This window comes from Epinephelus fuscoguttatus, linkage group LG19 (assembly GCF_011397635.1).
Source record: "Epinephelus fuscoguttatus linkage group LG19, E.fuscoguttatus.final_Chr_v1".
NCBI lineage: Eukaryota > Metazoa > Chordata > Actinopteri > Perciformes > Serranidae > Epinephelus > Epinephelus fuscoguttatus.
The window spans coordinates 5,881,095-5,906,184 of NC_064770.1; the positions used below are offsets into that span (position 1 = coordinate 5,881,095).

Consider the following 25,090-nt stretch of genomic DNA (forward strand, 5'->3'; position numbering starts at 1 on the left):
AAAACCACAGGCTGGTTTTAAAGGCATGTTTTTCTCGAAAAAGTCAAATCACACCATTTATCATCAACTGTGAAATGTGATTATTTATGGTGGAGGGAGGGTCATACATTTTTCCCCGGTCACTCAGAGAGGTTCAAGGAAAAATATTTGTAGCTCCGGGGAGGTTCATTATACATGTATAAAAAATTAGGCCACATCGCAGCCACCTTCACACACTGACAAGTAAAATACAGTCCCTTAGTGAGAGAATTAAGTTGTCTTGATGAGCATCTACAACAAAACGAATCTGCGGTTTCTGTGTTGAAAAGGACAGAAACTACTGACGTAAACTGGCTCTTTCTAGTCTTTGGAGAATGTAGTTTTCTTTAGCCCAAGATTGTTTCAAGGCAAACGTTTTCCGCTTTTGAATGAGACTCCATATCCCAGAGGTCACCGCGGGTAGCGCGTCGACTGACGGGACGCATGAGCTCACGCGGACTGTCTCTGGGAGTGCTGAGTCGAATATCCTCTCTGGCGTTCTAACCGTTAGAAACCGGCTGATTTCTTTCACCTGTAACGGAGAGAAAATAATACACGTAGAGTTGGGACGTTCTCCATTACTCCAAGGGGTGACCTTAACATCGGGTTTTGGGCGGACATTTCCGTGGACCAAGAACTGCGCAGCTGAAATCTCACAGTAGTGAAAATTCAAGACCCACGATGGACCCGAGAGACACTGCCCCTGATTCCTGGGAACAAGAGGACGATGTGGAGGCCACAATCGACGGACAACTTGAATCGGCATTCACATCCCTAAATGTGAATGCTAAACCGTTTGTGCCCAATGTGAATGCCGCCGAATTTGTTCCGTCTTTTGCCATGAAGGCAAACTCGGAAAATCTCGATTCTGTCGGTGAGTTCAGAGTCACGTTGGGGGAGCTACGTTAGCTAGCACTGAGCTAGTTGCTAGCAGGAGCCTGGGCTGGGTAGTTGCTAGCTCGCTAGCCACAGTACAGACACGCGTTCCTTGAAGCGCGACAAACTAGCTAACTTAGCTGCTGCGCTGGTGGTTATACCAGTATTTTAGATGATAAGCCACTGTAACTTAAAATGCAGTCTGTCAGTCCTGTTAATGCTACTCAGCCGTTCGGCTGTAGAGTGGTGTTCTAGCTTGCTGAGTTCTGTCATAACTGTCTAAAGTCATCAGCCCAGCCGGCATTAGCTTGTTGCAAGTAACCGGGAATAGCTAGCTAGCATTTTGGTTAGCTTTGGTTTCACAACTGAGCACCCGTGTCGCTCAGTGTTAGGTCAATGCCGTTTGGCTAATAACGTTAACTGTTTGTTCTAAGCAGTAAATGGAACCAGGGCAGAGGTACTGCTGGCAAACATCCATGTTGTCACTGTGAAACAGCCCAGCCTTACCTGATGATTAAAGCTAAGCTCGTCATTGAAAAGAATTTAGTGGGAACCTGAGTGTTTGGTGTGACGTGGATGTTCTGACGCACTGCTGGTCAAGAGTGGAGCAAAGTGTGTCATTGGAAACCGCGTAAAAGCAGAGCACAGACCTGGTCGAGGCTGTAACGCGGCAGTCCTCATTGGAAAGCATTTTTTATTCAACATTAGCATGTTGCACATAACACCAATAAATTGTCTGACAGACACCTTGTCTCAAATTCAGTGTCATTGGTTTAAAATCTTCCACTATTGTCCCCATATATACTGTTCATGAACATCATAACCAAATGGAAGCTCGTACTCCAACTTATGGAGGTTCTTGACGTGAAAACTGTTCAAGTTCTCCATATTTAAAGGGTTCTTATCTTTTTACCTGGGCTTGACTTAAAGGGAACATTTTACTCCTAGGGTCTAAGACTATCCAAAAATATTAGTTACCTCTCCCAAATCCAACAGCTCAAGTGCTTAAACCCAAGTTTGTGATGTCATAGAGTATAAAGTATGGAGCTGCTCCACAGACAGTGAATTGGGAAAAGTGTTATAGATGAGACTGAGAGCACTCAGGGGGATGTTCTAATTATTTTTAATTCCTCCCAGGTAGAAAACGCTCATGTTATGTACATAAGATCAAACAGTGCTTAGCAAATTATGACTCCGTAAGTTATTTTTTAGTCACTTAAAAAGACCCACCACCTCAAAAAACTCAATGTCAGTACAAGTGTACGCTATGATTAGAATATTTTCACCACTTTACCTTGGGGTCAAACAGCCTTTTTCGACAGGAATTCAAAGCTGTTATACCAAAGCCACCAGACTCCATTGACAAAAACAGTAATGTCACTTAAAATACTGACGTGCTGGTCTACCGTGGCTGGTTTGTATCTTAGGTAAAGCTGAGAAAATATTTCAATATAGCATACATTTCTACTGATAATGATTTTTTTTATTTAGGTGGCTGAAATATGTTTTGCTGCAGCCCTGTCTACTGCAGTCGTTGCTTGGTTTCTGTGTTTGTAGATTTAGTTAATTAAAGATGATAGCAAAGCAGCAAAGTACGTTAAATTAGCACAGCAGAAGCATCAGATAGGTCGGACCACAGTGTTAAACTATATATCCTTCAACTTTACAGCTGCAGCTGAAAATGACAGAAATCAACAAATTTCCCAAATTCATCTATCTCCACAATTGAAATAAATTGCCAGTTTTCTTCCCTGAAGTGTTGTTAGCGCGACATTCAGTCACCATGACAATTCAGTTTATATGGGAACATTTTCTGTTTAGGATCTGAGAACACTAAAGCAGAACAAAGCTCATTTGGGTATAAAAAAAGAAAACAAACATTTTGTGGGTCCACAAAATCAGTCTTCCATTCTTTGGCCATGGAGCAGCTCCAGACTCTATACTTGATGACATCACAAGTTTGAGACCTACCTCTCTTGTTTCTGGCTTTGACAGAGAGTAGCTCATTTTCACAAATGTTGATTGAACTTTCCTTGGTTATGGAGATATAATACTGGAATTCTTAATTTAGGTGGTGGTTCCCTTTAAAGTTGCTTCTGAGGGCAGAGTGAGATTTGTTTATGGAACATATAGAAAATACATTTCTTTTCTGTTAGCTACAGTCTGATTATAAATTCTTCAAATTCCAACACTTTTCCTTTAATTCAATCCACACTGCAGCCTAGTAGAATATGTGAAGCTCCTTTAAGTTAACTTAAACTTTAACTTAACCATTGTTTCTTTTTCAGTTGCTGTTGAAAAGATATCCAACATGGAGATGTCAGAATGTGCTGGTATGTATGGACTCTGTGTTTAAGTGTTAAGACTGCCTCTGTGCCTTTTGTCACATACATGCTGTTACTGTTCGCCTATTTGTCCTGACATGTGTGGGCCCACATTGAATAGACTGGATTAACAAAGCCTATAGTGGCTCTTACATCATGAGTTACAGAGACCCAAATACAGAAGCTCCATTCCCCCCTTCTCTAGTCTTTTTGCAGTATTGGCTTTATGTATCTACATCTGCCATGGGGTGGGGAGGGGGTTCTGCAGATAAAAAAAAAAAAAAAAAATGGCAACGGTGACCACAAACCGACTGAACAGTGAGTTTTGTTGTAGATTAGCGTCTGTTTGTCTTTTGCTTTGTCTCAGGCTGTCTGGATCTTGCTGTACCACATTCACTGGGACTCTTTAATTATCACTTTAAACAGACACAGCTTTATTTCAGTGGTAGATAACGCCACAAAATGTACAGGAACATTTCAGAGAGGCTTGCAGTGAATCCACCATACAGAATCAGTTGAGCTATGAATTGATTAAGTATTATTATGACACCGTGTATGATATATATATATATATATATATATATACACACACATACATATATATTCCAACCATTTAGAATGTTAATGGTTGGAAATAGTTGATAACATTAGCCTATAGCAAGATTAAGTATTAGACCAAATTATACATACAGCAACTCTACCAGTATTGTTATTGGGTCATTTAATTCTGCTGTCATTCATATAAACATTCCATTATGCTTAAATGGCTGTAGTATTTGTTTAGTCTTCAGGGGAAACAGTGTCACGTTGTTGGAAGAAAGGGAAGCAGAGAACTGTGGTTGGATGTTTACACATGAAGACCACAAGAGTTGAGGTGTGGCCCCCTTGTCTGGGTTGTAAAGCTTGTTGACTGTGCACACATTTGGCAGGTTTCTGTTGTTGACAATGTAAGTTAATATTTCAGAGCAAATACTGTCATGTAACTGTTCAAAGGTATTAAACATTTCCTAAACCACTAGAAATCTGCAAACAATAAGTAAAACAATGATGTCTCTTTAAACCTCATTGTTAAATCAAAACCCCTGTTGTAATAAAGCCTTCGTCGTTTTTAAGTGTAATCAACCCAGAAAATGTGTAAAGGTCTGCCATCATAGTGAATTTTTGAGGTTTTTCAAAAGCCCCTATAGTCCTGACCTGTGTTAATTGATTGTTAGGGAGCCTCTTGTTGATTTACTAGACATTAATGGAGCTTATAAGACATTGTAAAGTAAGACTGGGAATTTACAAAAGTGCAGGATATTTGGTTAAAATGATATATGAAGTATTATTATCACTATATCAGTACAATATAATCTAACACATAGCCATACACATACGTGGTGAGGGGCCATGAATAAAAAATGCATCTTAAGGTCCTGACACACCAAGCTGATGGTTGGTCGTCAGTCAAAGTAGGGCCGTCGGTGAGCGTCTGTTGCCCTAGTTTTTGCGGTGTGTCCCGCACCGTTGGCACTTTGGCGGCAGAGCTTGTCGGTGAGAGAGATCACTCTGATTAGCTGTTCAGGTTTTATTTCCTCACCTCTGTAGTGAGTGAATCTGCCTGTAGTGAAACCGGGGCTAACCAGTGCTTCCTCCTCAGGCTCCACTTCACTCAGCTGCCCGACAGATCCGCTGCTTCTTCCCACTTAAACTGGAATAACAAACCTGGGCTAGCTGTGAGGCTAGCAGAGTGTTAGCTGCAGCATGACCAGCGGGAAGCACAGCCAGTTAGCCTTTGCTAACTTCCCAGCTAGCCCCGGCTCTCCGTTTGGATCCAACTAGATCACGAGCCCCGGTTTGTTATTTAGGTTAAAGTGGGAAGAAGCAGCGGGTTTGTCGGGCAGCTGAGTGAAGTGGAGCCTGCGGAGGAAACACCGGGACTGCCTGGATGTTATCCGTGGAAGTGCTGAGGTGCTTGGCTGCACAGATAGGAAACCCCTCGGCTGACAGGATGTACCACTCTCTCGACGTAGCCGACGCAACAGTGGGCTTTCATTGCCGCTAGTTCTTTGATGTCGGTTTGGTGTGTCAGCACCTTTAATGGTCACAAACCAAAAGTAGAATTTCAGAATATATGGAATTGTTTGGGAAGTGAAATGAAAACGTGTACAAATGGCAGTGGTTGTTGGTATAGCACCACCACAATAATGGACGTACATCGTGTTGTGAAGTGCACTCATTTTAAAGTGTTCAGCCGAATTGCGTTGGTACTACTAAGTATTGCTTGCCTGATTTTTAGAGAGACTTGCCAACACGTTACACTCCGTTTTGATCTTCAGTCTAACATTGCATACAATCTAACTGATTTGATATTTCCTTACCAATCACTGTCAACTTGTGGTTAGATAGCCCAAAATGCATGTTGTCTTGCATGCCTTAATGTTGAACGAAGAATCTAAAAACTGAGAAAATTCTTGAATAATTTAAGTCATAAGGGTCCTGGTAAACAACAGCAAAACTATATCAAAACATCTGTGTACAAACTCCCACACAACTAATGTAGTACAAACCAAGTCCCATTTATTCAGTTGTATGCTCAATACTTCCCAAACTGGGATGCACAGATAGCTTTCGGGTGGGCGAAATATGTCTTTAATTAGGAAAATATTAATTATCTTTTCTGAAATGTGAACATAGCAGAGATCAGAGCAGAGCTGCTTTTCGACTCAGCGTTGAGAGACAATGTGCACAGGTACACTTGAGGAACAGCATAACCTGATTGGTTATTTTAGAAGCTAAACGTTTAGTTCTGTTTCCTCTGTCAAGTTTGTAAGTACAGTTTTCAGTTTTGCTGTTTAAATGTCCCTTGATATTTGCTACATTGACATTACTGCTCTGACTGACTGACTCTTCAGAACTTGAGGAAATTAAATACAACCCCTTAGCCCCTGGTGCCTAACTTTATACCTGAATTATCCACCATATAAGTAGAAAAAGTGGAGTTGGACAAACCCTAAATGCACGTGTCCCACACTCTTTACCAGGAGCTAAAGATCATTTAAATGGGGCCCAAATAATTTTTTTATGTACACAAAACACATTTCACTCAAATTTTGGTTGCAAATTTGTTAAAATCGGTGTTAGTGAGTGCTTCAGCTTTTTCAAGATAATCCATCCACCTGACACATGTGACATCAAGAAACGGATTAAACAGCATCATTACTACACAGGTGTGCCTTTGGATGGTCACAATAAAAGGACACTCTTAAATGTGCGGTTTGATCAAACAACACCCAGGAGAGTGCTGTCAGGATAGGCAGGGCAGTGTGTGTGACGAATCATGTTTGAGAGTCTTTTTTTTTGTGTGTGTGTGTGTGTCTGTGACAGGGAGAGAGTGAGAGAATTGAAACGTCAAAGCGAGTCTCATGCTGGTGGCTTAAACAAAATCACTGACAGCATGGCTTGATATTCGTAATATCGTAACTTTATTTGTCCCAGGTGGAAAAAGCAGCAATATGTCACCCAGCCCTACTTAAATACAAAAGCATAAATGAAAACATATATTTGTCAAAGCACTTATAAATAGTTTGTTTTTCAAATAAGATTTATGAGTTTTATAAAGAACCAGAACTGGTAACACACACTGAACCAGAATCTGATTTTTGCTGTTTTGCTGAACTGTGTAGGAGGCTTTATGTCAGACCACTGTCATTGTTTCCTATTTTATCTCCGTCTTTGGTGCCAAGTGTTCATTGCCGTGCTGTTGTAGCACTGCACTTCACAGACACGAAATTACCAAACATTGTTGCTGCACTGTTAATGTTTCTATGATATTTGCTATAGAATCTTGGCATGCCGTGGTGGCTGTCACTCATGCTGGTGGCTACCAGTGTAATGGCTGTGTAAAGGTTCACTGTATGTCAAGCTGTTGTCAAACAGAGGCATGCGAGCAAAACATAATTCATTAATTGGTTCCTGATTGGACGAAGATTGCAAACACAGAAATGTGGAAAGCCCCCCTGGTAGATGTTGCAGCGACCAGCTGTCAGAATTTCATCACCGCCCACCCCTCAAGTTCATTCATGTTTCATAAAATTAACACCCACAGTCCTCCAATTATCCAATCACAACTCCAGACAAACTGCATAGGTGGAACCACCCTGTAGGAAGATCTATTAGTGTGTCCCAGAGTCGCCAGTGTGTCAGTCAGTGAAGGAGGAATACCTCAGCTTACCCTTAGTATCAGATCGCATTGGAAAGTGCTGTAAAGTCCCTGTAGCCTCCTTGTGGGAAACAAGCCTTGTCTTGAGTCTATATCAGGAAGAGGATCAATTCAGTGGATGACTGTATTCAAGTTGGAGTCTCACCTGGAGGCAAATTTCCTTTTCCTGGTATGACAAAGGCATGACCTGCCCTCCTCTCCCTCTGATTGGCTAGTACTCGTTACCTTTGTTGGTTGAGTTGGCTAGGTTTAGGCAAGAGAAGTAAGATTGGTCAGGGTTAGGTGAAGAATGTCAGAGTAAGCCAGTCATAGGGAGAGTAGGCTTGATCATGCCTACACCATCCTAGGCAAAATAAATTTGCCTCATAGAGTTGCTGGTCTTGGCAGAGTTAAGGCCAATGCTGCAAGCCTGAATGACTATTTGACTGACTGATTGGTCAACCGTATTTTGAGTACCTGGTGTATATTTGAAAAGGCTACTTAATACTTTTAAATACTCCTCGTTTTCTATATTTTTGGAGTGCCTGGATTGCCTTCCTGTGTATCTTGTTGTTTCCCGTTCTCCCTGAGTACCAGACATAAGGGGTTTTTTTTTGGTTTGGTTGGGGGGTTTTTTTTAGATATTTTTTTGGGCATTTTGCCTATAATGGACAGGACAGGTAAGCGTGAAAGGGGGAGAGAGAGAAGGGGGGATGACATGCAGCAAAGGGCCACAGGCTGGATTCGAACCCAGGCCACTGCAGCAACAGCCTTGTACATGGGGCGCCTGCTCTACCACTAAGCCACCGACGCCCCAAGACATAAGGTTTTGATCTGTGTTTGAATATAAAGAGCTACCAGTCATCTCTCTCTTTTACCCGGTTGTAGATATTACATTACAGGTATGATCATGGAATCGGGCAACACAGTTGTGTTACCTTTGAACTGGCAGCAGTTACAGTGCCGAAACAAGGTCTGTATGAAGGGGACTGCTGTCAGGAGGGGACCCACCACAGGAGATTTAAAAAGCAGTCGATAGTAGTTAGCAGCTAGCTCAAAGAAGGACAGCAACTGAAAATATACACAAAGTGGGAAAACAATGAGGTCCAGGAGCTCCATACCCTCCCAGCAGAGGATGAAGTCAGCCGTATAACGGGGACAGTGAATGCTTGTTATTGCCGTATTAATGCGGTTGTTATTGGTAATGAAGTGCTACCGATGCATATGTTTGATGTCACACCAGAGGGCGATGGCGTTGTGTTACATGTCATGCCCGTCATGCCTCCTCTGATTCCGCAATGCCAGCATGCTGTCTAAAATCACACTTTGGAGTGGCATGATGCTGCCTGTGTTTGATTTTATGTACAAATGTCAAGGCAGCATAAAGACTTTGACTTTGAAGAGGCTTTATAGTGTGATTTCTGTGTAAAAAGTGTCAAACCCACCACAAATTTGCAACTACAATACAATGTGAGTTGTTCTGCAGATCTGTAGAATTTTTGTTATAGTGACTGTTTATGTAAATTGTGAAACATAACATTAGTTTTTATATCGCATTTTCTCAAGTCAGGTCCCTACAGGTAAAATATGTTTTTACTGCTTTTTGCAGTAGTGACATGGTACACTGCACAGTGACAATTTGTCTTTTAACATGAATTAGGATTTTTATTCCTCAGGTTTGCATGGGGCTAATTGTTCACAGCTTTTACTGTTTGTCACTGAAAAGATAATGTTTTGTTTTTTTTTGTTGTTTTATTTTTAAAGAGCGTCTTTGCTTCTTGTCTTTTCTTTTGTGACAAGACAGTGATCATTGCAGTTTACGGTAAACAAAGTCTTTCACCTGGTGAGTTGTTTGAAGGAGTTTGTCAACACGAAAGGAAAAAGCCTTGTATAATGTCGACCATGTTTGTGGTTGTGCAGCTCCAGTGGAAAACGGCGACACAGAGATGACCACAGAGGAGCCATGGGACCAGAAGGAGGCCGAGCCAAATGAAGAGGAGCCAGGAGGTGGGTCTTGTGGGGACCGGGGACCATCGGTGGCAGCGACAATGGAGGAGACGGCTCCGGAGATGATGGAGGAGGAAGAGGAAACGCCAGCGCCCAAGGTTCCACCTCCACCGCCAGATGCCCCCAAGAAGGAACACATCAATGTCGTGTTCATCGGACATGTAGGTTAGTACACCTGGCTGCTGTAGGCCTTTTAGTGAATGATACTTGCACTATCCTTGAATGAGAACAAATTCAATCACACAACAATCAGCCTTTAAAATATCCTCCTTTCACATGAAAAACATCTTTAAAAAATAAAACATTTATCCATTCAACAGCCTCTCTCCTATACAAAATATATCATATTTTCCTCTCATATCTATCGAACACATTTCTCTTTCAAACAGCTGTATTTATTCAAGTTTCTCCCCAAAGACTACATTTTACAAGATCACATATGAACACATCACAATTATGTTATAATTTACCTTTGCCCAATATCAGTTTTTACTGAGTAGAGCTTGAACACATCATAAAGTAACTCAAAGCAACCTCTGTAAACTGTTAGTTACCAGCTGCTTGTGCAAAACTGATGTGACACAACAGAAAATCAGCCACTGCCATCAATGATGTCCATAGGTCGATGGCAGTCAACATGGCCAATATCAGCCAATACCGATGTTCAGCCAATAAATCGGTGCATCACCAACCTTTTTTTAATAAAGAAAGTTGTTGGGGGTTTTTTTGTTTGTTTTTTTAAGATTAACTAATGGGATGAATCACTTAATCAGCTCTGACTGTTAAAAAAAGCCCAACAATCTCCTGATATATTAGTTAGGCCCAGCTCTTATTCCAGCTGTCATGTTTATGTTCCCTGTCCCTAGTTATTTGCTTACACAGCTGTCACAGATAATCTGTCTTCACACTGTGTCATCAGTGACGTGCTTCCCAACAAGCTTTAACTGTCATTATGGCCTCTTATCACTCAGCATAGACTTTTTCAGGCTGGCAACTCAAAGGCTTCAATTAGTTCAGATACAATTAAGGCCTGGAGGGTACACATAGATGCTATAAATGATATCTTCATTAGGAGGAATCTATTGATATGTACTTTTATGTTTGTGTATGCTATGTGTGTAATCTTAATATTTATTTATTTGTTTATTAATTAATCTATTTTATTTTGGTTTGGTTTATATGTGCTTTTTCACTATGCATAAGTGCGTATGTGTATGGCTTTGTATGTATGTATATATGCATGTGGGTATGCGTGTATGTACAGAGGTATACATGCATGGGCGTACTTACATGTATTTATTTATTTTTTATTTGTTTATATACTTTTATTAATCCCCCTGAGGGGAAATTCAGTTTTTTCACTCTTTTGTCATTAACACACAGGTCCGAAAGGCACACACATGCACAAATGTGTATGTGTGCATATGTGTATGTATGTATATGTATGCATGTTTTGTTTGTTCTGCTGATCAGCAGGGTGGAGGAAAAGATGTTTTGATATCATTCGTGCATTTTTTTCCCCAAGTTGTAATGATGGCATTGTTTGCTTTGTTTTAATTCTCTTCTGTTGGTTTGACTGGGTTTTTTTTTTATTATATTTTTATTTATTTACTTGTATATGCGTGTGGAATTATGGTATTATTCAATGAAAAACAGTTGATAAGAAAAAAAGCTTCAGGTAATCCATGCTCATCTGGTTGCACAGAATAAAACTTAACACATGTAATGTCACAATTTTGTGAATTCTAAACCCAGTCTGTGTGCTGCTTCTCCAGATGCTGGCAAGTCCACCATTGGCGGACAAATCATGTGAGTAGCAGTCTCCGTTTTTGAGTTGCCACCTTTCCTTGAAATTATATTCACCACCTTTGACATGATGTTCACTGGTGTTCTGCTTCTCACCAACAGGTATCTAACAGGCATGGTAGACAAGAGAACTTTAGAGAAGTACGAAAGAGAAGCCAAGGAAAAGAACCGGGAAACCTGGTGAGTGGGCACTCTTCCGTTAAACTGTGATGGCCTTACAGTACACTATAGTTCTGAGGTTTGACTCTTAATATTCAATTTTTGATTTACTTAATATGGTCAAGAACCATATGTGACTGTATTCAGTTGGGCCAACATTAGCTTAGATCATCAATGTAGTTACACTGAACAAAAATATAAACGCAACACTTTTGTTTTTGCTCCCATTTTTCATGAGCTGAACTCAAAGATCTAAAACATTTTCTGTACACACAAAAGACCATTTCCCTCAAATATTGCTCACAAATCTGTCTAAATCTGTGTTAGTGAGCACTTCTCCTTTGCCGAGATAATCCATCCCACCTCACAGGTGTGGCATATCAAGATGCTGATTAGACAGCATGAATATTGCACAGGTGTGCCTTGGGCTGGCCACAATAAAAGGCCACTCTAAAATGTGCAGTTTTGCTTTATTGGGGGAGTCTGGGGGGGTCAGAAAACCAGTCAGTATCTGGTGTGACCACCATTTGCCTCACACAGTGCAACACATCTCCTTCGCATAGAGTTGATCAGGCTGTTGATTGTGGCCTGTGGAATGTTGGTCCACTCCTCTTCAATGGCTGTGCGAAGTTGCTGGATATTGGCAGGAACTGGAACACGCTGTTGTATACGCCGATCCAGAGCATCCTAAACATGCTCAGTGGGTGACATGTCCGGTGAGTATGCTGGCCATGCAAGAACTGGGATGTTTTCAGCTTCCAGGAATTGTGTACTGATCCTTGCAACATGGGGCTGTGCATTATCATGCTGCAACATGAGGTGATGGTCGTGGATGAATGGCACAACAATGGGCCTCAGGATCTCGTCACGATATCTCTGTGCATTCAAAATGCCATCAATAAAATGCACCTGTGTTCGTTGTCCATAACATACGCCTGCCCATACCATAACCCCACCGCCACCATGGGCCACTCGATCCACAACGTTGACATCAGCAAACCGCTCACCCACACGACGCCACACACGCTGTCTGCCATCTGCCCTGAACAGTGAAAACCGTGATTCATCCATGAAGAGAACACCCCCCAACGTGCCAGACGCGGTCGAATGTGAGCATTTGCCCACTCAAGTCGGTTACGACGACAAACTGCAGTCAGGTCGAGACCCCGATGAGGACGACGAGCATGCAGATGAGCTTCCCTGAGACGGTTTCTGACAGTTTGTGCAGAAATTCTTTGGTTGTGCAAACCGATTGTTGCAGCAGCTGTCCGGTGGCTGGTCTCAGATGATCTTGGAGGTGAACATGCTGGATGTGGAGGTCCTGGGCTGGTGTGGTTACACGTGGTCTGCGGTTGTGAGGCTGGTTGGATGTACTGCCAAATTGTCTGAAACGCCTTTGGAGACGGCTTATGGTAGAGAAATGAACATTCAATTCACGGCAACAGCTCTAGTGGACATTCCTGCAGTCAGCATGCCAATTGAACGCTCCCTCAAAACTTGCGACATCTGTGGCATTGTGCTGTGTGATAAAACTGAACATTTTAGAGTGGCCTTTTATTGTGGCCAGTCTAAGGCACCCCTGTGCAATATTCATGCTGTCTAATCAGCATCTTGATATGCCACACCTGTGAGGTGGGATGGATTATCCCGGCAAAGGAGAAGTGCTCACTAACACAGATTTAGACAGATTTGTGAACAATATTTGAGGGAAATGGTCTTTTGTGTGTATAGAAAATGTTTTAGATCTTTGAGTTCAGCTCATGAAAAATGAGAGCAAAAACAAAAGTGTTGCATTTATATTTTTGTTCAGTGTATAACAGATATATCAGTATTGGTGCATAAGTCAGTGTTTTTAGAAACCATCTCTAATTCTTCACTAGTCAATCAATTTTATTTATAAAGCCCAATATCACAAATCACAATTTGCCTCACAGGGCTTTACAGCATACGACATCCCTCTGTTACCCCCACTAGTGACCAAATCAACAGTAGAATATTACTTTTCTGTCTCCCAGGTACCTCTCTTGGGCTTTAGACACCAACCAGGAGGAGAGGGACAAAGGCAAGACGGTGGAGGTGGGCCGAGCATATTTTGAGACAGACAAAAAGCACTTTACCATCTTAGACGCTCCAGGCCACAAAAGCTTTGTTCCCAACATGATTGGAGGTGCATCACAAGCAGACTTGGCTGTTCTGGTGAGTTCAGAGAATGACTAGTGTTGTACATCAGATCAGAACTTAACTAGTATGTTTGTCCACCAGGTAGTCTTTCGAAGGATACACAACCACTTAATACAGGGGTGTCCAAAAGTTTTTGAATGGGGGTTAAAATACATAATGTAATAATGTAGAAATACCTGAGGGCCAGGTCCTTCTCTCATCATATAGGTTGTTTTGGAGAGAAAAAAATCACATACAAATGAGACAAAAGCAACTGTCATCATAATTTTTCAGTAGTGAAGTATTCAACTTCCTAGTGCTCCTGAAAGCGGTGGCCCTCGCGGTCAGTTTTACACTTCTTTGCAAGCACTTTTTAGTTTTTGATCTTTCTCAGTTGCTATGAAACTAAATTTCCACAAATAAGTCTCTTTACAGTATCTCACATAAGTGAGTACACCCCTCCCATTTTTGCAAATATTTCATTATATCTTTTCATGGGACAACACCATAGAAATGACACTTTGATATAACTTAAAATAGTCAGTGTACAGCTTGTATAGTAGTATAGATTTACCTTCCTCTGAAAATTACTCAAAACACAGCCATCAACATCTAAACAGCTGGCAACATAAGTGAGTACACCCCACAGTGAACATGTCCAAATTGTGCCTAAAGTGCACAATTTTGGGCATGGAATTCACCAGAGCTCACAGGTTGCTTCAGGAATCCTCTCCCACTCCTCCATGATGACATCATGGAGCAGATGGATGTGAAGACACCTTGCGCTCCTCCACCTTCAGCTTGAGGATGGCCCACAGGTGCACAGGTGAGTTTAGGGCTAGATACATACTTAGCCAGTCCATCACCTTCACCTTCAGCTTCCTCAGCAAGGCAGTTGTCATCTTCTAGGTGTGTTTTGTGTCATTATCATGTTGGAAAACTGCATTGCGGCTCAGTTTCCAAAGAGGGGCGATTATGCTCTGCTATGAATTCATGTTTCCCTAAATGAACCGAGCTCCCCAGAGCCAGAAGCACTCATGCAGCCCCAAACCATGATGCTGTCACCACTATACTTGACTGTAGGCAAGGGACAGTTGTCTTGGTGCTCTTTCAGCATGTGTGGCACCTTGGTGCATGATCGCCCCTCTTCAGAAACTGAGCTGCAAGTTTTCATTATCAAGTTTTCCAACATGATAATGACCCAAAACACACCTAGAAGATGACAACCGCCTTGCTGAGGAAGCTGAAGGTGAAGGTGATGGACTGGCCAAGTATGTATCTAGCCCTAAACTCACCTGTGCACCTGTGGGCCATCCTCAAGCTGAAGGTGGAGGAGCGCAAGGTGTCTTCACATCCGTCTGCTCCATGATGTCATCATGGAGGAGTGGGAGAGGATTCCTGAAGCAACCTGTGAGCTCTGGTGAATTCCATGCCCAAAGGGTTAAGGCAGTGCTAGATAATGATGGTTGGCACACAAAATATTGACACTTTAGGCACAATTTGGACATGTTCACTGTGGGGTGTACTCACTTATGTTGCCAGCTGTTTAGATGTTGATGGCTGTGTTTTGAGTAATTTTCAGAGGAAGGTAAATCTATACTACTATACAAGCTGTACACTGACTACTTTAAGTTATATCAAAGTGTCATTTCTATGGTGTTGTCCCATGAAAAGATATGATGAAATATTTGCAAAAATGGGAGGGGTGTACTCACTTATGTGAGATACTGTATGTAACCTGTAACAAAGGTCAAGGGTTGTTGTTTACTTTGATTCAGATATGTTTTGTTTTGTATCTTTTTTGTGAGTTGTTAGTCAGCTGAAGCAAGCAAACACCTTTTACACCTTGTGTTTTCGTAGCACTTGTAGACAAAAGCACTGACCAAATAAATGTCTTGACCCCCAGGTAATCTCTGCCAGAAAAGGTGAGTTTGAAACCGGTTTCGAGAAGGGTGGACAGACACGGGAGCACGCCATGTTGGCCAAAACAGCTGGTGTTAAACACCTGATAGTTTTGGTGAACAAAATGGATGACCCCACAGTCAACTGGAGCCTGGAGAGGTGGGTACATAATTAAAAATGATCAAACAGTAGGAGTGCAAAAGTATGGAAAATGGCTAATCTCATAAACACTCACAACACTAAACAGTAGCTCATGAGTCACCTAGTGTTGATAAGTCATCTAAAAGAAAAGGGGAAAAAAGCAGACGTATAATGGAATTTTAAAGCAGTTTGCATGTGACAGAGCATTCTGACAACCTGGGCTTCTGTGTTCTTTCATGACTGCCAGCTTTCTGCAGTAATCTGATTTCTTAAACATCTTGTATACAAGAAACCAAGTTTTTATTATTGGGCTAGGGTATTTGAGAAAACTTGAATTCCATTGCTAGATTTGTCCTGGAGAAAGTCATTTTAGGGTTTGTATTTAGCTTTTTAGTAGATGTGTAAATTACTAGTTTCATCACGTTATGATATATCGCTTCTTTGGACAGTGCTACTGTATTTGCTGATGTCAAGTCTCCCACGATACAATTTCAATTCAGTTCAGGGGCCTGAGGTTGATATGAGAAGATATCATAGGCCCTTAACACAGTTGGTTACAGAAGAAGCTGCCACCTCTTTCTTCTTTGTTTTGACCCCAAAAGGAAAAAAAACAACACTGAAAAAATTGTAAGTACCTGTTAGATAAATAAATGTACACCTTATGATTATCATCAGTTTTCATAGTACGCAACCTGTATACTTCTGCAACCCTAGTACTGGTGTCGTAATATTTTAATTTTAATTTTGATTTTGAATTTAGGTCAATACCTTAAAGGTATCGAGTACTGATACCCTGCCCCGTTATCAACTGTACGTCAGGGACAATGCCATCGGATCATCAGAAAAAAATATATTTTATACACGACCTGGACTGGAATGTATAGCCTAACCTTGCGTGCTATTCATACTCCCCCATCTCTCTCAACACCTCCCAACACACTTTGTAGACAGTCTGACGCAGAGGTGGTGGCAGTGTTTTAATGGACTTTTGTCCCCCTTATGCACTATATTTAAGTGGCAATACCCAGAGGTAAAGAATGCTAACACAGTCACCTAGGATCTATGTTATTTTGTCAGAATCCATGCATGTGCATGTCCATGGCTGCAGCCATATTTGTATTCATTCCTGCTTAAAGATGTTGACATCAGTCCTGTTGTTGAACCCTCAGGTATGAAGAGTGTAAGGAGAAACTAGTGCCATTTTTGAAGAAGGTGGGCTTCAACCCGAAGAAAGACATTCACTTCATGCCATGCTCCGGACTGACGGGAGCCAACCTGAAGGAGCCCACTGACATGTGCTCCTGGTACACGTAAGTCCTTTAGCTTCCTCTCATCAGCTATCTACTGTCCCTGTGATTACTGTCACTGCCATAATACGATCGGGATTCAGGGGCCATAAGTACTATAAGCCCATTTAACACAATCTGGTACAGAAGAAGCTGCCACCCATTTCTTTGCTTTTTCTTTGCTGCCATTAAAATGGCATCAACTATGGCAGTTCTGACAAACTCCCAAAAAGTATCAAAGGTATCAAATATATCCAGCAAAGGGTTAAGTAATGTAGGCAGGACCTACCTGGGGTGGGTGTAAGAGCAGAGTCGTCATTTGGCCTTGAGAGGTTGTTTACAAGTGAACTGTGATCTGATTGGACTTGTCTGAGCTGAAGATACATGCATGCTGGTTTAAGTCTGATGCACCGAGTAGGTGGATTCTGAAAACTATTTGACAGTTATCGTTGCCAGCAGATAACAGCAGCGAGAGCATCGTATACATCACCACGACCACGTTGCCTACACAGACAAAACGAGGGAGATTGTTAGGACAGAGAACCGATGAATGTCATTCAGGCTTAAAGAAAATCATACATTTTGTCAGCTGACAGATGTGGTTGCTGCCACCAGCAGACAGATGATACTCCAATTAAACGGCTTTCCCTGTCCTTGCCGTTACATGTTAAATGGTGAATTGGTGCACTGAAATGGAGCGGACCCACTGATTGACTGCAGTGATAATTTCTTAAAATGATGGCTCTGTCTTTCTGTGAATACCTCAACAGGGCTCAACAGTGCGAGTGTTTCGCTCGCATTTGCGACTAAAAATAGGTGTGTGCGAACTGTAAAAAATATTTAGGGGCACATGTGCGCATAAAAAAATCAGCCAAAGCAGCCTATATTTTTGTCAATAAAAAAATAAGATAATCTAACCGCAAATGTTGGAGGAACTCCAGCTGCCTTCCCTCTTCCCCGTGTGACACGGTTATGGGCGGTTTTCCAAGCCACTGTCGGCACAATGAATATAAGTCCCACTGTCGGCAGCATTGAAATAAGTCAAAGTGTGGAGGAAGCGGCGGACCTCCGGGGAGGCCTGCTCCGTTCTCCCTGCAGTTAGGGACCGTTTGCCATGGTACCACTGCTGGGCAGGGTGGAAATAAGTCCTGCAGAGTTTCAGAGGACCTGGAGAATGTTTTAGGATAGTAATAACATTATATAAGATAATCATATTGCAAAGATAATATATATAAAATAATAACATTAAAGTCAAAATTAAATTGCAATACTTGTTCAAAACTTGATGATTTTACCTTTCTTTACATTTTGTATACAAATTCATTAAATAATTTTGCCTATTTGCATCACGTTTATTACGGAAAACACATTATTTGATCAATTGTGCCCCTAAAGTTCTTTGTGTGCTCCTTACTTTTCAACTTAGGAGCACATGTGCTCCTTGGGAAAAAAGTTAGCGTCAAGCCCAGCTCAAATTCTGTTTAACATGTCGTCATGTAGAAAATGATTGTTCAAATAAATGTGTGTTCAACAACAACAACCAAAGTTAAGTTCATCGTCGATTATTAAAAGGCCATCTAAAAAGCTGTAAATAACTTAACTACTAGTTACTGTGAAGCATTATGATTACATGCTGAACACAGAAGTTTCAGTTCTGCGATCTCACCATTAGATGCCATTAAATCCTACACACTGAACCTTTAAGAATAGATAAATTAATAAATAGTGCTACACAATAAGTAGATGGCTTCAAATAGACCTCGTGATCAGTGATTGGCTGATACTGCTTCCAGCCATTGCTATACATATATATATATATATATATATATATATATATATATATATATATATATATATATATATGTACTGAAATGAATTGACTTGTTCATCCATTTCTCCTAACTACTCTCCATATTTGATGTTATTTCAGAGGGTTACCATTTATTCCACACTTGGACAGTTTGCCAAATTTCAACAGATCAAGTGATGGCCCTGTCAGATTGCCCATCGTAGACAAATACAAGGTAAGAATATGATTTTTACCCCCTTGCTTAAATTATACATTTACAGTGAAGCACATAGAAAGATTGTTGGTTTCAGCCACCAGGCATTGACAAACACAATTCAGCTTTCTTTGGCTGCAGTTTTGTGGAAGTCTGCATTTAAAAAGCATAGAGCTTTAGATGTGGATAATTGTTTTCTCTCAAATGCTGGTGCTTAGAAAGGACTTAGAATGCCTTGTTTATGGTGACAAGTGCTGAATGCACCCACAGGTACGTCAGTTGTTGTTGGAATCTGCAGAGGAATATATATTACTGCCTATTGGTTAAAGATTGACCCTCTCTAATCTCTAATCCCATCATTTCCTCCTGGCTCACTATTAGCCTTTGGATACCAGACTGTGAACTGTGTTCAGAGTTGCGGGAGTATAAGTTTAATGTGCAGATGGACAGTGCTATTATCCAACACTTAATCATCATAGATCCAAGTTGTAGCAAAATCTTTGAATTAGTCTTCTCCCCAAACTGACACAACCTCTGGATCCACACTGAACAGCAAGGTTTATGTGTCAGTGAATGAAGTTATTTCTTGTCATGTTGCACTCTTAGCCTCAGACATGAGTCTAAGGAGTGTACAAAGTCACTTTGTATCCACTGAAAATATTTGTGTTTTTCTGGTGGCTGAACTCTCTCCTGTCTTTGATGCAAACATGATTGTTCTCACCTGCTCTGTAACACGCTGTCAATCTGTCTCATCAGGACATGGGCACTGTGATTCTCGGCAAACTAGAGTCAGGCTCCATCAGTAAAGCACAGCAGCTGGTCATGATGCCCAACAGGGTAAGATATCCCACAAGCCTTTACTTCCATCAGTTGGAACCATGAAAGACGAGAGACAACCTTGGCAACATAAACATTCTAGATGGGTCCCTTTATATTCCTGTTAGAACGTTTGTTAATGCACTCACTGTCAGGAAGTAAACAGGGACCAAACCTGTTGCCCTTGCAACGGAATAGCATTGAAACAGTCTATGGAACTTTTTTTTTTTTTTTTTTTTTTTTTAAAAAATCTCTCCCAGGCAAAAGCCTGGTGGGGGATCACGCGTTTGGGTGTATATGTCTCTGCCTGTCTATCCGTCTGTTGCTAATAATGCGAACTACTGGACCAGTCAGCCTAATATTTTGTGAAGACCTTTCATGGTTGTAGTGATTGACAATTGTTGAAAACCTGTTGCAGGTTTTCCAGAAATCATCTTTGCTATAAACAACAAACCTTACCATCTGTTGCAGGTCTCATTTTGGCCTTCATCGTGGCTCAAAACTGACATCCTTAGAAAAGTCAGGTCTCATTTTGAACGGTAGTGTGATTAATACCATACTGACAGATATTATGATGTGCCCTCTACTTATAGCACTTTTCCAGTTTGGTTGCATTTTTGTAATAAAAAGTCTGAATGCAAGTTTGCCCCTTTTTAAAAAACAAAAAAAAACGGACAGCGCAAGCAAAGCAAATCGTCTTTTTTGAGTATAGTCTCACGCAGTCATTGCTGAGATTTTTAATTTAATTATTTAATTTTACACCATCATACACTTTTCAGCTACACTGGTGTTTATCCCTGCCCTTGCCTCTCTGCTTGTCTCATTCCATGTTTGTTCATCTGCTCTCATGCAGCATGTGGTGGAGGTGTTGAGTCTCCTGTCAGACGATGTGGAGACAGACGACGCCGGGCCAGGTGAAAACCTCAAGCTGCGGCTGAAGGGCATCGAGGAGGAGGAGATCCTGCCCGGCTTTATCCTGTGTAATGCTGAGAACCTCTGCCACTCAGGGCGCACCTTCGATGCCCAGGTCAGTATCACTAATCAGCTGAATGCAACTGTCCCAGAGCCTCAGCTGACTGTACGTGGTCCTAATCAGCAATAAGTGTACGCAGCTGCACCAAAAGCAATCAGGAGTCAAACTCAGAATTCAAGTTGACACATCTCAGCCTCTTACACCTGTCCTAAGGAGTGAATAAGTAGACTGTGATGTAATGACTGCATACATGAAATGAAAACAGTCTAAACTCATATTGTCATAACCTACATATAATCCAATTAAAAGGTTTTGTGCATACTGCAGTAATCTTATGCATATCATGACTGGGGGATTGCACCAATTGTGAAATTCTGGTCTGATACTGATGTTTAAAAATAATAATACAGCTCTTTATGCAGGTTTTGGAAGTATACACTATATTAACTGGAACTGAATTCATTAACTGGATCGTTTTAACTAAAGGATGCATTGATTTGACTGATTTTAATGTGAAATGCAAAAACACTCACAAGGTTGCTCTGCTGCTTCACATTGCTTATGGTACAATGATGTATTCATTTTTTTTTTTTTAATAATTTTTAAACAGATTGTACACAGCTCTGTACAGTTCTTACCTGTTGGAGGGCCAAGAATTCACGCGTAGAAAAGAAAAAATACACCAGCAGCATAAAAATAACATTGAGCGGTGCAGTGCCTGCATGGGCAAGTGCAGCTTTCCTGGTCAGTGTAGCAGCTTCAGTTCATTATAAGGGATGCACTCTGCTTTGGGCATGCTGCAGCAGATGTGCGCCCTGCCACTGTGTCCCATGTATTTTGGTGTTAAACTCTATTAGCATGAGGATACCCCAACAAAAACTTTGATTTACTTCCCTGCAATAGTGCATCTGGTTCAGCCCGGTATTGCAACCATCACATGTTGAGTTAATGGGTCAGCCACTGGGAATCCACTGAGGGATCATATCCTGACTGTAGGACTTGAGCATCCAGCTGGTGTGTTGGTTAATCCCTCCCCCGTTACCGCTGTCTGGATCCGTTTGAGCAAACTGCACCATTGGAAGTGCTATGCAGCCCTCAGAGCAATGGGAGGAGTCAGCTTGTGCACTGGGAGTGTTCATTGAAGTTACATTTTTGTTGTTTTTTTGATGTGCTTTCTCATCACCACTGTACCTCTTGTCCTAACAGATTGTCATCATTGAACACAAATCCATCATCTGTCCAGGTTACAATGCAGTCCTTCACATTCACACCTGCATCGAAGAAGTGCAAATTACAGTAAGAGCTTAATGCTATCTTCACTGTTACCCTGATAAAATGAGGCTTCCCTAAAAAAACAACACACAGTCTCACATTAGTGTTTGAAGATATTGAGGAATAATGATTGGTTGAAGAGAGGGATAGTAACATTTGCACAAATATAGCTTGCTTCATTTTATTTTTATTGTAGTAGGATGTTCTGGATGAATGATTGTGTCATACCTGTGTATGTGCTGATATTTTGTTACTTCTGTCTGCAGGCCTTAATCTGTCTGGTAGACAAGAAGACAGGAGACAAGAGTAAGACAAGGCCAAGATTCGTCAAACAGGACCAGGTCTGCATCGCCCGTCTGCGCACAGCAGGAACCATTTGCCTCGAGACCTTTAAAGAGTTTCCTCAGATGGGACGGTTTACCTTACGGGATGAAGGTACTTCCTTGATGTTTTTGGGTGGGGTTATTTTAGGTGGCTAAAATACATTTTGTTGCTGACCCGTCCACAGCAGTTCATTGCTTATCTTCAGTGTCAGATTCCAGTGTACTAACCCAACCTAGGGGTGTGCTGACTGACATATACTGTGCATAAAATACTGTCTGTGGCTAAGTACCCTATTCAGTGGCTAAGTACCCTATTCAGGCCCACTTCAAAAAATCCGAACTATCCCTTTAATCTTTAATATGTTCAGTTTGTAATAGGGCTGCACCCACAGATTGTTTAAGTAATAAAGTTATGCGAGTTTAGCCCTAGTTGATATTGTGATATAAAACAGAGAAAAGCAGCAGATAATCATTGGAGAAGCTGTTATCAGAGAATGTTTGCTGTTTGCTTGATAAATTACTTAAAATATTAAGTACTCATAATTTTCTCAAATTCATTTTCTGTCTATCAGTTCACTAATTATTTGTAGCTCTACTGCTAACAATAATATTCATACTTTTGCTGTCATTATTAGAAAATAATGTGATTTTATAACTGAACCCACTCTGCCAAAATAAACCTCCTTCATTTAACACACAAGCAAACAGCACAGAATGAACTCAGTTTTAAAGCCAGATAAAAACATATATATAATTCATTCCTTCTAGTGGATATGTTTGTTCACAGAATGCTTAGTAATCATAACGTAAATGTACTGTATATACATATATTGTAAAATACACAACACATGCATACTAACATTAAATGGAAATATACCTACAAGTGACACTGCTGGGTTCAAGCCCTTCCTCAGCTAACAAAAGGAAGCAGCTCAGTTTCACAAAATCAAAGGTGAAAGTGCTCAAAGTAAACTTAACTTGTTATACCCTATTTCCTGCTTCAAAATTAAGCTTCATAGTTGTCAATCAGGAGCTGGTGGAGTACACGAGACTGCAGCTGTTCTCTCAATGTGTCACATACATTTGATTAATATTTCATAATATTCTGCAACTCTTTTCAATTTCACATTGGAGCTACAGGTTGTGAACATTAATTAGGCTGTCACTAAAAACTCTATGGTTTCTGTCATCTCTGCCAACAAAAGGGGATTAGATACGTTTGAATTGGAATAATTTCAGTCTTTAATAAGCCTGTTTAGAAATGTTGAAAGGCAGATCTAAGAGATTCAAAAGGCTTTTGATTTGATAAGTGGATTTGACTTTGAAAGAACTCATCAGTTTGAATGAAGCTGAGACAGCGATGTGATGGTTGTCTTTTGTTTGTGTGTCTCAGGTAAGACCATCGCCATTGGTAAGGTGCTGAAGCTGGTCGCAGAGCGGGACTGAAGAGTTCAGAGCTGCCTGAGAGTCCTGGTGAGAAGGAACGGGCGGAGCTCGGTCATAACCCGCCCACACAGTTGTCAGCGGCGACGGCACCTCCCTGTCACGCCCCCCTTCTGCGTGCCGAAGAACAGCTTCAGAAAAAAAAAACTCATGTGAAAAAGAACCCGTTTTTAAGCAAATGACACCAAGATGAAGTCCACACGAGTCAGCTTTCTCATATTGAGAGCTCAGCTATGCCATTTCTGGGTTAGCCCTCCCTCCACCTCTCCCCACCTCCCTACTCTGATCTACTCATCATTACATGATTTTTTTTGTTTTCTTCCACTTTTTTATTTTTTGCTTTCATGAATGACAATGACAACAAATGGCAGAAGTTATCTGTAAACAGATGTGGACCAGGATTTTGCTTGGAATATTAAGGATGATTTTCAGAAGTAAATTGCAAAGAAATTGTTTGAAAGAACTTAACCAGTTGAAACCAAAATGTTTATCTTGGGTGTACATGTCTCCCTTTGCTTTTACCCAGTTTTTGGTTTCTCGTGGCGTTCTGGCAGTGTGCTTGAGCGTGTTCAAATGTTATTAAAGCAAACAACTATGACAATAAAATAATAAATTGGATAAAGAGAGTGTGTTCATTTTCAGAGCACAGTCCAGTGGCTGGTTTCATATTTCAGTTTTTATGTACTTGCTCAACTTCTGAGGTGTTTAAGAGTTCACAAACACTGAATGATTGCTTTTACATGCAGTTTAAACACAGCCTGGACACATGTTGAACTATTTGTGTGAATGCTGATTTAGCAGCCACTGTTGTTATCAGATCTGTTTGATTATTTTTCTATGCCTTTGTTGCACATCAACTACTTTTGAATTCTCAGCTGCAGAAACCATTCAAATATCGGAGGTGTTGAGCTCATTAAGGACGTGTGCTTACATTCAAATGTTTTATCCCTTTCATACTTTTTAAAATATTCTGCTTTTTTCAGCAATTTTTTATAATGGTAGTGAATGGATGGCATGTTCAGATCTTCAAACATGCTTCACTTTGAACTTAAACCACTTCCACATACTTTCAGCTACATTTGCATTAAACTCTGGTTTAATTTACATTAACGCTGGTTACAAGACTATGAACTATTACAAATTTTGGATTACCGCAGTGTACGTATGCTGTTTTCTGACACTTCTGAGTTAACAATTGGTGTGTATTGCGCTGCTTAGAGTGGATGACATCACCCACTCAAACCCAGGATTTTCAAAATAAAAGACCCTAGATGGTAACGGTTTACCGGGGGTCCTGGTCAAGACCGGAATTTCAAACCTAAGGCCCCCAGATAGAAACTTTGGTTCAGAGGGGCGCCCGAACAAGCCTGACTTTTAATGGTAATAACATCAAATTTAACT

General features: G+C 41.0%; 1 protein-coding gene across 1 annotated transcript; it reads left to right on the forward strand.

The window, feature by feature from the left end:
* The first annotated feature begins 460 nt into the window (after window positions 1-460).
* gspt1l (G1 to S phase transition 1, like) lies at window positions 461-24,311 on the forward strand. The gene is made up of 14 exons (XM_049560234.1): window positions 461-892; window positions 3,183-3,227; window positions 9,319-9,570; window positions 11,181-11,214; window positions 11,314-11,391; window positions 13,386-13,566; window positions 15,437-15,591; window positions 16,743-16,883; window positions 18,790-18,883; window positions 19,619-19,699; window positions 20,532-20,705; window positions 21,858-21,947; window positions 22,190-22,358; window positions 23,640-24,311. The coding sequence occupies exons 1-14, from the start codon at window positions 700-702 to the stop codon at window positions 23,690-23,692; spliced, it is 1,740 nt and encodes a 579-aa protein (XP_049416191.1). The 5' UTR covers window positions 461-699; the 3' UTR covers window positions 23,693-24,311.
* Window positions 24,312-25,090: the final 779 nt, after the last annotated feature.

Coding starts and splice junctions, on each gene's coding strand:
- gspt1l (XM_049560234.1), top strand. CDS start 700: ATGGACCCGAGAGACACTGCCCCTGATTCCTGGGAACAAGAGGACGAT. Junction 893..3,182: donor GGAAAATCTCGATTCTGTCG/GTGAGTTCAGAG, acceptor TTTCTTTTTCAG/TTGCTGTTGAAAAGATATCC. Junction 16,884..18,789: donor GACATGTGCTCCTGGTACAC/GTAAGTCCTTTA, acceptor ATGTTATTTCAG/AGGGTTACCATTTATTCCAC.